Source organism: Cynocephalus volans, chromosome 3 (assembly GCF_027409185.1).
Source record: "Cynocephalus volans isolate mCynVol1 chromosome 3, mCynVol1.pri, whole genome shotgun sequence".
Lineage (NCBI taxonomy): Eukaryota > Metazoa > Chordata > Mammalia > Dermoptera > Cynocephalidae > Cynocephalus > Cynocephalus volans.
In genome coordinates this window covers 101801939-101816520 of record NC_084462.1, presented here as the reverse complement: position 1 = coordinate 101816520, position 14582 = coordinate 101801939, and the positions used below count along the sequence as shown (strand labels likewise).

The 14582-nt window shown below is 35.0% G+C and overlaps 1 protein-coding gene across 3 annotated transcripts in view; it reads right to left on the bottom strand.

The window, feature by feature from the left end:
• AQR (aquarius intron-binding spliceosomal factor) overlaps positions 1-14105 on the bottom strand; it is a 106188-nt gene extending 92083 nt beyond the window's left edge. For 2 of the 3 annotated variants that reach the window (XM_063088742.1, XM_063088743.1), the window contains exons 1-5: positions 13868-14105; positions 9222-9278; positions 7554-7594; positions 4198-4233; positions 986-1106 (exon numbers count right to left, since the gene is read on the bottom strand). In XM_063088742.1, the coding sequence (XP_062944812.1) occupies positions 986-1106; positions 4198-4233; positions 7554-7594; positions 9222-9278; positions 13868-13942 (330 nt within the window). In that variant the 5' untranslated portion in view covers positions 13943-14105. The remainder of the gene's footprint in view (positions 1-985; positions 1107-4197; positions 4234-7553; positions 7595-9221; positions 9279-13867) is intronic. The other variant, XM_063088744.1, reaches the window with a different exon arrangement.
• Positions 14106-14582: the final 477 nt, after the last annotated feature.

The window sequence follows — 14582 nt, the reverse complement described above, 5'->3', positions numbered from 1 at the left end:
ATTTCAAGTTCTAATCACCAAATTGGTCTTTTTAACATATAAACTATTCAGGTTATTGTCTGGCCTAAAGAATTTTCCCTCTTCTTTTCCATAACAGTTTGAAGCAACTTCAAGAAATTGGTAGGTTCTCTCATTAAGACATGAGACCCATAATTTACTTTGGGCTCTAATATGCCCTGAGGTGGCAGGCACCCAATGAATATTTGAGAGAAGTGTCCATGGTTTTATCTTAAAGACTCTAACACCCTCTCACTTTCAAGACCATTTCCTCAAAACACAAGTTTCTATGCCTTTTCTTCATTTAAAAAATCACGACTGGAAGGGAACAAACTCTTCAATGAGCTGACCATTCTCTGGTGGGCAAAGAAAACACAGATTTGGGACCTCTACTGACCAAGTCTCTGTTGCAAACAGCACAAAAAGAAAACATCAGCTCATTAGAAATTCCAAACAGAAAAAATAAATCCTAAATCAGGGACAAAGAGAAAACTGAAATTACATTGCATTTGGTGTCTAGGAAAAAAGAATAAAGAAAATTGAAATTACAATGTAAACATCTGTCCTGACTTTGTAAACACCACTTTATTCATGTAAAACTACAAATATACTCCCCATTGTAAAATAAGACACTGAAAAATATCTCATTTGAATATCGTCTATTTGCTCTTATTAATATATCTTTCACTTTGCCAGCTCCTGATGTAAGTCTTTATAATCCATGTCATTCTTTGTTTCAAGCACTAAGCAGAAAAATAATTTCACACTCATAATTTTTCAGCTGATAGGAAATTAATTTGAAGAAAATGTTGAAACCAAAAGAAAACGGCTATCTTTCAAATATTCATTCTTTTTCTCAATATTTACTTTACTATTAGGTAAAGTTCTGCTCTAAAAGCACTATTTATTATTAGTAAAAAGTTCTGCCACTTTCTAATAGCTTAAGGGGGAACAGCTTTACAGCTATGAAGTAATTAAAATCTGTTACCTCCCATGCAGGGACATTTTCTCTGAACTTCTCATTCACCATACAGCAGATTGACATTAAATAGGCTTTGCTGGACACCTCTGGAGAATAATTCATCCAGAGATAATTTTCAAGATACTGGCTGAAAAAAGTAAAAAGGCATAGAATATCTCATTATAATATTCAATTCATTATAATGTATCATTTACCTGGAAAAGCATAATTATTTACAACTTGCTGAAAATGTTTTGAAAATTTGTATTTATAATTTGAGAATCATTCACAAACTTATTGTAATCTAAGTCACTGATATCTGGTACAAACTTATACCATATATAGAAAATGTGGCTTTGGAGAATGACAGCCTTATACTTTCAAGTAAGAAGATATCAAAGGAAACAGATTAAACAAGGTTGTAATCATCAGACCAATAGAATATTCCTTTATCTAAAGCATTTCATGAAGTAGAAAAACCAAAAACACCTGACAAATATCAGCCCTAAAACAAAGTGATATGATGGGCACTTTCACAGATAAATGTATCTGAGACATTAACACTAACTCTTACCAAGACGAAATGACTTCCAGAACTAAGAAAGAGACCTAATCAAAAAGAGGCTTTGTAATACTTAATTTACAAGGTATTCAACATAAGTCAGTTTTCAACATAACTGGCATTTTCCCCTCTAAGTGCCAAAATTCTAATTTTAAGACTTTGGTAGAAATATTCCTAAACAAAGGTAAGTATTTCTGATTTCCAAAACATAACTTAGCCATTTCTTATCATTCAAGGTAGTTATAAACATCAATTATTGTAGCGAGCTGTAAAATACTTTTAAGCACTAATGAAAAAAAGCAGGACATTTTGTTCTTGCTTTATTTTATTTTTTTAAATTTTATTCAAAATATTTTAACATTTACTTATACATATTTGTGGGCTATGCTCCTGCTTTAAATCACTACACATACATATCTTTTCAAACACAAACACACATACATGTATGTACACAGTTAAGCATTTTAGATTCTGTTATACTACTGTAGTTTTTCTACTCCCACTTGTGCTTCAAGCGTCTATTCAGACTTCAGCATCTTTCTTGCTTAATTTGCAACAAACTAAAAAACTGAATAAGTAAGATTTTACCAAAAATAATGCTCAAAAGGATCCAAGTGAGAGACTAGAGTGCTATTTCAAAAATAAAATGAGTGAAGCTTCGTATCATTTCTTTTTTACAAGTTTAAGTTCCTTTTTCCTGAATTATGTACTTTAAAGCTTCTGTCAGCAATAGCGTGTTAGTATTAATCTTTTTGTGACATTTACTTCATGACAGTTTAGCTGGGTACAGAACTCCAAGTTGGTAGTGATTTTTTTCTATGTATGATATAATTTTTTTCTATGTATGATAATGGAATGTCTTAGTCCATTATCTTCTCTATTACTACATTTGAGAAGTCTATAATCAATTTGTCCTTCTTCTTTGAGTAATCTATCTTTTTGCTCTAGCAGATTTTAAGATGTTCATTCTTTCTTTGTTGCTCTGCAGTTGTACTGTTCTGGATTTGTTGTACTTCTGGAATCTAAGATTCATGTGTTTCATCAACTCTAGAAAATTCTTGACAGTCTTCTCTTTCAAATTGTCAATTGCCCATTTTCTCTAAATCTCTCCTGAAGCTCCTATTAGACCTCCCCATTCTAGTCTCTATATCTCTTACCTTACCTTCATATTTTTCATCTTTACTTTATTGTTTTCTAGTTTATTTCCTCAGATCTATCTTCCAGTTCACTAATTCCCTCTTTAACTGTATCTAACCTATTTAATTTACCCATGGAGTTGTTAAATTTCTGTAATTTTTTTATTTCCATTTTCCCCCAAGTCCATCCACTTCTTATGTCTTGTTTCTTGCTCACATATTCTATCTCTTCTTTTATATCATACCCATGATAATTTTAAACATAATGATTTGACAGTGTCTACCTATTACCTAATTATCTGAAGTTTGTGGGGGGGGGGTGTCTAATTCTGTTCTTTCTTGTTTACTTTTGTTTATGGAGGATTATTACCTCCATGTGCTTTGTAATTTCGGATTGTAAACTCACCTTTAACAGGGTTTTTATCTATAGGACCTTTTTGTGGTATAACTGTAATAGTAAAAAGGCATATTTATCTAAGGGCCAGATGGATCTAGTTTCTAGTCTCAGTTTTCTCCTCTATAAAGTAAGGAAGATCTTATAGGGGTTACTATAAGGATTAAATGAGATCATGTTATAATAATATAGTTCTTAGGATATAGTAGACACTCAACTTACTAGTTAGCTCATAACTATAAACTTCAATTTTCCTCTATAAAAATGATAAGACCACCTACTTCATGCCATTTTTTTTTGAGGATCAAATGAACATACATAGAGAACAAGAGTTATTAACCCAGAGGCTCTGACCTCTGACACAGACCAGATCTCAGGGAAGTAGAGAGAAGTGAAAAAACAAAACAAAAACAAAAACAAACCCAGAAGCTTTGGCATCAGACATTGGCATCCCAGCTCTGCTAATTACTTAACTGCATTATCTTGAATAAGTTATTTATCTTTTCTGATCCTAGCTTCTTCTCCCAGTAAGTGAAGCTAATATTCACTTTGCAGGACTGCTGTGAGTGCTCTGTACATAAAATATTTTAACACTGTGTCCAGCACATAGCAAGTGTTCAATAAATAATAAATATTACTATCATTAACAACAATCCTAGCTTTTATTTTCAGCATACGGGCCACACCTAGTTGTTATATAATCTAATCTATACCTTTATAATCCAAAAATTGTACATTCCTTTTTTTTCTGAAATATTTATGCTACCAGTGGCTGAGTGGGAACAATGCTGCCTTGGTAATAACATCTTAGGGCTTGGCAGGGGGGGAAAATGGTTATAGAATACACTCCAATTTATTCCCGCTGATCACTAGAGAAATCAAGCACGATTTCAGAAATTGCTTAGCACAGGGTATCTTCAATAGTGAGAAACAACTCAAAATAGAAGTTATAATGACAATGGGGCATCATCTTTAAAAATGAAGGATATCATACACATATTCCAAAATAAGCCAGTCACAAAAATATAAATCTTCACAAATTTAAAATTATTTTCTTAACCACTCACAGAAATATACAGAAAATTAAGCTAAAACTTAAATCACATTGTCATCTTTAAGTTCATCTTAGTAATGCCTTTTAACTCACCTAAATTCTAACAGCATTATCTTTCTGATAGCAAACCTAAAAACATAAAATAATAAAATTGTTAAAATAGAGAATATAAACATTTCAGAATTACTAATGCAAATACATTTTGTAATCTTTTGTTTTAATATAACTCATATATCAGAATTCATAATATTGGATCACAATGGCCAAAAGTTAGCCTGTCTCAATTTCTCAAGCACTGACCAACATGCTTTCATTTAACGCTCAAAAGGGTTAACGTGTATCCATATTACAAATGGGGAAATCAGATGTTTCACATGCTTTTTAGTCTTGAAAGTGAGCCTAAAATATTAGAATACTGTGGAGGGAATATCAGATATTTCTCTTTATTATATTATCTTTTTAAAATAAAAGTACTTTATTTTATAAGAATAAATGATGCTATAGTCAGTGTATCTTTCTAAAAGCAGGTTCAAATCACCACTAATCTAGTTTCATCATTTTGTAATATGAGAAATAAAATAGCCAGATAAGAACACTGCCACTAGATAATAGTTTCCAGCTTTGAAAATTAAATGCATATGTATAATGAATTTATAATACCCCAGGAAACCATGATGCTGTCAAAATCCTATTCCACTGATTTCATTTCTCTTAAATAGTTTCACTAAGCAAGCAATGTCACAGGACTTTAGTGAGAATGAAATGAAGGTTTTTACTATGCAAAAGCACAAAGAAAGAAGAACACTGCCAAGGTATCGGCTTCTACAGCCAGCCAGGCTGCTTAGTGGATACAACACCTTGAGCAACATGTTCTAGTTTTTTTTTTTTTTTTTAACCTAGGTGTAGGTTATGAGTTATTATAATTTGTAAGGCTATATATTTGTTTTATGCTCTTTTCTGTGTTATATTTTACAATAAAAGAGTTTATGCATTTTGAATAAAAATAAATGCAAACACTTTGGCAAAAGTAAATCGCTCTATAAGTCGCTTTTTTTTTTTTTTTAGTATAAAAACCACTTGAATGGATTCATAACAGTTTTCATGATATCAAAGTGTACTGGCTATGAGATTTCCGGAGGGCAATGGACTCTGTCCTATTTAAGAAGAGAATATTAGATAAAAGCCAGGGAACCAGGATTTAATACCTGACTGTGCCTCTAACTACTGGGAAACATCTTGGGCAAGTTACAACTCTGTTTCCTCATTCATAAAGTGAGGATAACAATAGCATCATAGGGTTGTTGTGCGTATGAATGAATTACTACATGGCAAGGTGTGTAGAACAGAATCTGGCACATAGCAAGCACTTAACAGAAAATAATTTTTAAAAAAAATACTTTAAAAAATCAAATTTGGATAAAAATATATTAAGATAAACTTACCAAATCTTATACTGGCAAGAATAGCGAAAATGAATCATTTGTGTAATAAGCCATACATTATATGGGTGATAAGGTAATAATATAACTTTTTAAGAATTATCTAATTTTGAGATACTAGAAGTGATTATTTTTACCATAAGAATATTAAGAACTGATCATTTATTTCCTGGATGCTTCCTGGGAAAATAGGGTTGATGTGCAAAAAGTGTATAAACAAGTACCTTAATGTAAAATATTAAGAATACCTTATTGCTATAAACTGCCTATTTTGATAGCCTACAAACAAGTTAATAAATATTACATCAAGCCATTCCCCCAGAACTGAAGATGCCACGAGCACAAAGCTCAGCAAAATAATTGCCTCAGGTACTAGGTCTAAAAGAATTGGTTATTTAAATTTTTAAATACATACTACAGTTTATATATTATAGAAGTGCACTTAAGTATTCAAAAATGTGTACAAGATGAGAAAATGGCTGTTAAAAGTGTCATGGTAAATCTTAATCCTGTCAATGACAGTTACCTCTTTAAGCAATAAAAATAATGTAGCCAGGTCAATATGGCTTAAAAATCACCAGCAGCTTTTAGTTATTTTGTTATAAAAATTATGTTTGAGGAAGAAACATTTGTAGTAAGGGTTTAAATGAAAAAATAAAATAAAATAAACAATTACTATCCACTGCAGTAAAAAGCCTGTTCTGTAGATTCAAGATAATTTTCAGATTGGTACATTCTTAATATAGAAGAAAAAAGGGTCCTAGAAATTATTAATATATAAGAAAAAAGAATCCTAGAATTTCTCTACCCACTCATCTTTAGTTAAATTTCCTCAGGCAATTTCATCCATATCCACCTGCAGACCAACAAGTCATGTGTTACATATCTGCTCAAATGTCCTATCTTCAGAGTGCATTTGCCTTATCATTCTATCTAAAATAGCAGCCCTTGTCACCATCCCTAACCACATTTTTATTTTAATTCATAGCACTTACTTCTCCTGACATAACATCACATCTATATGCTTCTTCTGCCTCCTCCACTAGAATGTAAGCTCCATGACAGTAGAGCTCCAGGAACATTTGTTCAATGTTGTACCTTCAGTATCAAAATGGTGCTTGATACAAACTAGGCTCAACCCAGTCTCTTCTGAGCTCTACACTTAGATACCCAACTGCTTATATTTTGTATCTCCACCTGCATGGCTCTTAAGTATCTAGAATTCAAGATGTCCAATAGTGAACTAATAATCTATAATCAATCCCACCCCCAACAACAATAGCAAAAGCCAGTAATGGCACTACTAATCACCCAGCAACCTAAGCAAAAAACTTTGGCATCATCCTTGATTCCTCCCTTTCCCTCTCCCACCACATCCAACTGTCAAGTCTCATCACTTCAATCTTTCTTAAATTGACAATTCCTCTCCTTCCCAACCTAGCATGCAAGTCCAAGCCATCATTATCTTGAATCTGACTACTTTACTGAAGATTTACTGAAACTCCCTTCTGTATATTGTTTGCAAATATCTTTAATATTTTATTATTTTTTCTTATATCTTTTATATATTATACATAAGTAACATAAAATGTATATATCATAATGTATATTATGTATGTATAATATATAAAATACATATTTTATTATTGTGAATTCATTATGTATGTTTTACTTTTATAATTTTTAAAGAATATTTTTTAAAAGATTTACCATTATTGATAAGAAAATTAATACTACTTGAATTGAAATAAAAGCTTTATGTTTACTCTCTCTCACATTTCTTCAAAAACCAAATAAACTCTATGGGATTTAATCTCTCTAACCTGAACCAAAAATTAGAAGGCAAAGAAATAATTTATGACTCTTTAGCACCTAGGTATAAAGCTCTAGCCACCATCTCTCTGATGACAAATTCAAAAAAGAAAAAGAAGTTCCAAGTTATGATCAGTTTTAAGTTCAGAGGGGATCCAACTTCATCCACCCCTAATACCAATGTATAAAAATTCCTACCTTGATTTGACAATCTCTTTCTCATATATATCTTCGATAACCTGTTATCAAAAATATAAAAATGTTTCATATTGCAAACAACTTCTTTTCAGACCCTAAATTGATATTTTCAATTACTGAGATTACACAAAATAAACTGGTTTAGGAAAGCTATCAAATATTACTGCTATTGAAATAACATTAAAGAGATTTTTTAAAATAATTCCATTAAATTACTCAAAATGTGAAGTATCAGAAAGCAAAGTAGTAGAAAAATATCTGTAAAATCAGAGCCCTAGAAAGATTAAAATAATGTGTTTATAACATTTTCTAGGGAAAATAAAAATTCACAGGATTAGAATATTTTTAAAAACTTAATTTTAAAGTGTATTAATGTAAACAGACACCATTTAAGAGTCATAAAAATGTGTTTGCAAGAGCTAGACAGAAAGTATGTTAGAAGTGTGAAGACATTATAGAAACAAATGCTAATTGTTATCCAATGATAAAGCCTCAGAATTTCCATCCAAGTTAGGGTGCGCAGAATGGTGTAATACTCAAGAATTCAACTTGAGAATTTAAGTTGGAAGCCTTGTTCAAAACATCCACCTTCACTGCTAACCAATGGGCAATTGCCTGACCTCTCTAAGGCTGTTTCCTTATCCACGAAACAGATGTAATAATATAAACTACCGGGTTGCTGTAAATAAGACATGGGATATAAAGAATTAGTACAAATCCTGGCACACAGTGGGTCTCCAACAATAGTTACTAGTAGCAGTAGAAGAAATAATAGTACTAGTGTTAATAGTAGTATAAAAAATGCTACTGTAAAATTATGAAGTGCTTTAATATGGTATATTACTGTATGGTAACAATAATGTCTTTTAACTTGTCAAAGTATATTTGTCAAATAAATGTTTGTGAGTGGTAGAGAGAGGAAGGTGATGAGGCAAGCAAATTTTGTCTGATCTGAGGAAATTGTTGTTGCTTTCCTTTTTATCAAAATTCAAATCAAATAATAAAATAAAGGGCATAATCCTCTTTAAATATCAATCTGTAATTGGTAATTTGTAAATTCTTCTGATTAGGAAAACATAGCTTCATCTAGAATTACCTAGCATAAACTAAAATGATCTGGATATGAGTTGAATCTCTAAAAACCTTAACCTAATTAGGTTCAACTCAATCTAGTAGTGCCACCGGGATACTTTTGTTATTAATGAAAAATTGCCCTAGAAACTCCCAGCCCCAACACATACAACCACAGAAATATACAAACAGCATAAAGCATTAAATTATTACCCTGCTAATAATTAAGAGTAATTAATATGCCATGTTTATGAATATCCTCCTGATGAATAAAGTAGGATTACTGGCAAAACAAAAATATATATATATATATAATGATTTAAGATCAAATAATGCAGCAAATTTTGGGTTTAAAAGTTCAGTTTTACCAAGGGTACCCAAAGCATCACAATTCAATATATAATGGCAGAATTTAAAGTGAGTCTTCATTACTTGTTTAATGGCATGCAATATATCAACATCTATTTCATTTAAAGACCTCTTTTTAAGAACTTCTTTTAAAAAATTATGGAAAGCTTTTGTTGAATTAACTCTTTAAAAAGAGATATAAAGAGTATAACTTTTAAAAAAAGTATGCTGCAAACCAAAAATACTTACTTTTATATCAAAAGGTGATTTTTTCTTGATGTGGGGAGCCCAGTATTTACATGCTAACTGCAAAAGTAAACAGCATAAATAGTAAGTCACAGATTTATACCACTGTAGAGCTGGAAGATTGAAACCATTTAGTGATAAGCTGTTTCTTAACAAGGCACTACTGGCATTGGGGGACAGATTATGCATTAAGGGACGAGTAATTATGAAGGGACCATACAGGCATTCAGGCCAGTTAGCATCCTTGGCCCCAATCCATTAAATGCCAGTAGTGCTTTGCACTGCAACTTGCCATTGTGACTTAAAAAAACCCAAAATGTACCTTTCCAACTACCCCTAAGGCAACAGTGCTGCCCAGTTAATATCTATGGTGTCAAACATCTTCAAAATAGTGATAAGGAAACCCTGGTCTGGAAAGATTAAGTGATCTGCCCAGGATTATAGTTAATAGTTGAGCAAGTATTAAAAACCAGATTCAAAATCTACATGAATGTTTACTTGTAACATAATAAACCTTTAAAAGAACAGCACATACCCGGAAGTACATAAACAAAACCTAAACAAAAAATCGTAATCTAACAGCTCGTTTATAAAGGAGTTGGCATGTTATATTTCAGCAAATTAGGTTTCACTTGGAAATTGTGAAATGTAAATACATATATGCACTCTCTCCTGATACTTAGGTGGATTGTATAATAGTCAAGAAACAACATGGTCTTATTGATATGTTTTTTTTTTAAGCTAAACTACAATCTCTTAAAAAATAGAAAACTCTGTAGAATACAATTGAACATATATGTATATATGTATAAAAAACAGAAAACCCTGGCAAGCACAAAGACTCAATATATTTATAAAAAGATGACAATGCACAGTGTCAGGCATATTAGAGGCACTCAAACAATGGTGGGTGGATGTATGGATAAATGCATGGATGCAGGGACAAACAGAGGGATGAACAAATGAAGTAAAATCTGAAATGTTACCTCTTCTGCGAGGCTCCCATCAACACTACTTGATGGTGATAATTGCCTCTTCTGTCTGTTCATTTTGTAAGAAACTCTATTGTCATCTTATCTTTCAGTATTGTGATTATTTGATTGCTTATCCATCTTTCCTCCTCCCTTGATTGGAACACTTAAGAGATGGGACCTACGCTGTCTTTGCTTGTATAGCTCAGCAGTTAACATGGTCAACACAGTTAAAGAGCCTCCCAAGCAATTAGGACCCTGGTCCTGAGGAAAAGCCTCTAAAAACATTACAGTAACCATCTACTTAAATGACACTTTCCCAAATTATCAATCATTTCTCAATGGAAAATCCTTGCCTTATCCCCCAATTATTCTGTGGTATCCTAATTTCCTCATTCTGCTCCCCTCATTCTGCATCACACAAACTCAGCCATATTCTCCTTACATCACACCTTTAAGAGAACTGAGTCCAATCTGTTTTGATGAATTCAGGGACTTATAAATAAAAATGTAAGTCCTATCTTCTGATCTAAACTGCTTACTATACATCTGTACTTGATTAAATGTCTAGCAAACATTTCTTAAGCATTTATTATGTCTCCTTTCTAAGTTTCTCCTTTTCTTTGGGGTTTAATGTGTGATCTCATACACCACTACCCCAAGTATACACTGCCCTCCCCCAAACTCTCTGGTCTCATGTAAAATAAAAACTTTCCATTCTCCACTTAGCACAGCTATGACAGCACAGACTGTTCAAAATAAACATTACTGAAAAACAAAAAAGAAATAAAAATATGGTAACATAAAAAAAGTGAGGTCACAAAGTTCAGATCACAGATCTTCTGAAAACTAAATCTTAACCTCTCCAGCCCATATGGTCAAGAAATAATTTAAAAGCACCTTTTCTGGCCAGTGTGCTAGATATTCAGAAGTTAAATTTAAACAACACAAAAAAACACCTAAACCCAAGACGTCGCCTCTACCAAGAAAATGGATTTTCCCACCTTCCTATCTATATTTTAAAGTCCATTTCAAATGGCACTTTCTCAGTGAGAAAATTCTTTTCTCAGACAAATGTAATCATTTTAAACTATTCTCATAGCAGTACCTTCACATCTCTATTCCGGCATTTATCACATTGCCAGAACTATGGTGAATTCTTCGTCTCTTAAAGTCTCATTCAAGACTATGAACTCCCTGAAGACAAGGATCATATCTTACTCATCTCTGCAGCCTAGAAGAGCTGAAAAGAGTATCTGGCAAATGTTAGGCACTAATGTTGCTATCATGGCCCAAAACTACCGAGAACCTTCACCCCTCCCATTACACCTTAATGCCTTGGTACATTTGTTCATTAATTCACTCATCCATTCATTTAACAAATACTTACTTATCACACAATGTGTGCCTAGTACAATGCTAGGTGCTGGGAGTACATGAGGAACGAAACAGCCATGCTCCACAGGCTCAACTCTCACAGGCTAATGTAGGATACCCTGAGTATCTTATGCTTACAAACAACATTCTCTAGGACAACTCATTCAGTTCTACTGTTTTAAATATCATTTGGGGCCAATTTTATATTTGAGTCTAGATCTTGCTTATGTGCTCTAGACTCACACATTCAACTGGCTTCTCAAGATTTTCAACTGAATGTCTAGTAGGCATCTCACACTTCAAGTGGCTAAAACAGAAGTCATGATATTCCTCCACTAAACATTCTCCTTTCTCAGTTTTCCCCATCTCAATAAATGTCCAAACCATTCACCCAGTTGTTCAAACTATTCTCAATTCGTCTTTCCTCCACAATCAATCATCATCAAGTCCAACTGTCTCTGGCTTCAGAATATACCCAGTCTACTTCAATCTTTAATAGTAGAGGCCACCATCATCTCTTACTTGGACTAACTGGTATCCCTATTACTACTTTTGTCCCCCCACCCCCACCCAATTTCCACACCTTAGCCAGAGTGATCTTTCTAAAATATCATTCACCAGATTGGAATTAAAATCCACTATGTTCAGAATAAAATCCAAACTTCCTAGCCTCCGAAACTACAGGATCTGGTCCCTACTTATTGCTCTGTCCTCATCTCATACCATTCTTCTTCTCACTTCTTATGTTCCAGCCAGCCTGGCCTTCTTTACATTCACTCTTAAAGGCATTTGCACTTGCTATTCCCTAGACTGTTTCCTTGCTCTTCCCCAAACTGTCTCCTTCTCTGCATTCAAGTGTTAGCTCAAATGTCGCCTCAGAGAGGACTTTCCTGTCTTTCATACACCCCACATCAGTCACTGTCACAACACCCCGTCTCATTTTCTTCATAGCACTTATTAATGTCTGAAACTATACTGTTAATTTGTCTGGCTCTCCTCTCTAAAACGTAAGCTGCATGAGAGCAGGACACTAATAAATTTTACTGCAAAAATGCAGGTATGTTAGGAAAGGTATGTTAGTGTAAGATGTTAAGAAAAGCCTCTCTAAAGTAGTGCAGCAGGATAAGAATGAATAAGGGATGGTGGGATAAAATGAGGATTCCAAACAAAGAGAACGATGTTGTAAGGCCAGGAGATGAAAGAAAGCATGGCACATTCAAATAAACACAGCTCAGTATGGCTAAGGCAGAAGTTAAAAATGGAGAGGAGAGAGGAAACTGAAGTATAAGCAAAGGCCAGATCATACAATGCTTTGAAGGATTCCAGTCATTGTCCTGAGAAGGCAAGTGACATGATCAGATTTGCACTTGTGTAAAATCACTTTGACAGCAACATGAAGAATGGGCTGGAGGAGAGCAAGAGGAAAGACAAGATGACAGGTGATGCCTTGATTCAGGCAGAAAACAATGGCAGCCCGGATTGGGGTGACAGAAGTGTAGAAAAGCAGATGGATTAAAGACAAATTTAGAAAGCAGAAATGTGGGGGTCAAGGAAAAGGAGAATTCAAAATGACTCCTAGGCTTCTGCCTTGGAAATATGTTGAAAGGGCAGAGAGAAGGAAGAGCAGGTGGGCATAACTTCTACACTGAGACATTCACACTCTTACCCCATTCTCAAGTAAGTAATAAAGGTTCGGAATGTTGCTGAGGGCTACAGGATTGTATTTCCCTATTCAAAGCCAACTGTGGCTCACAATGAAAGACAGCATACAGGTTCTAAATGAACGCTCTCAAACGACAGGATTACTCTCTTCACAGATGAATCTGTTTGAAGCAGGTGTCTTGTCAGACTCTCATCACTCCTCTCAAAAACGTTGGTTACTCTATAACCAGGAAAAAGCCTACTCCTCCTTCAAGAGTCAGTCCAGCATCATCACCTCTGCTGCGAAGCCTTCTGGTCAGTTCCTCTGAATCCAGGGCTCCTGCGATAAACTCCAATACAGCAAAACTCACGAAGAGGTTTTCTTTTTATGTTATCTGTCAAAGTGATTTCACACAAGTGCAAATATGACCCTGCACCGTGAGCTCCTGAGGGCAGGGCGACCTCTGTCAGCACGGTATTCTCAGCACCCAGCACAGCGGCCGGCACATAGCAGACACTCACTAAAAGACCTGACCGAGTCAATGAACTGACGAACGACTGTCTCCTGAATGCTTCCAGTCCCGAAGAAAATCCCAGCCTCAGGCCTCGGGGCCTCGACGTCCCTACCCCTTCACGCACACCAGACTCGCCCGAGCTCACCTGGGTCACAAACTCAGCGTTGATCTGGGACACCGTGGGGGCCACGATTTTCTTGGGCTGCGCAGGGGCCGCCATGGTAGCACTCTCCCTCCACCCCGATGGAAACAAAAGGACCGCCCCGGGCAGCGGCGAGCCCGGTGCACTTCCCCTAAGCAGCCGCAGTAGCACGTAACCCCGCGATGCAAGAACTCCTCGGCCCTGATATCCTCAGCCTCACAGTCCGCTGGGAACCCATACAACGGCCCGCTCGTCTTCCCGGAAGCGGAACGGAGTGAGCCGGAAGTTGGTCTGAGTCAGACAGCCAAGGGCTTCGACCTCCTCCGTAGGCGCCCCCTAACGGGCGTCAGAGAGAAGACACCCAGCAGGAGGGATTGGGGTTGCAGGGAGGGGCCAGGCAGAGGGTACTGGGTGAGGGTTTCTTGTGGGGGTGGGGAGGAAGGAGAGGGTGTTTAGGTTTCTTTCGATCCTAAAGAAAGATGTAGTAAAAAAAAAAAAAAAAAAAAAAAGAATTTGGGGCTTGGTTTTAATTCCCTTTAACAGCTTTATGGAGGTATAAATTGACATGCACAAGAGTGTAAAATTTGATACATTTTAACATAGTCATACATCCGTGAAACCATCACCAAAATCATGATAATGAACATATCCAGCGCCCCCAGAAGTTTCCTCGTGCATTTTTGCAATCCATGTCTTTCACCACTCCTACCCACCTTTC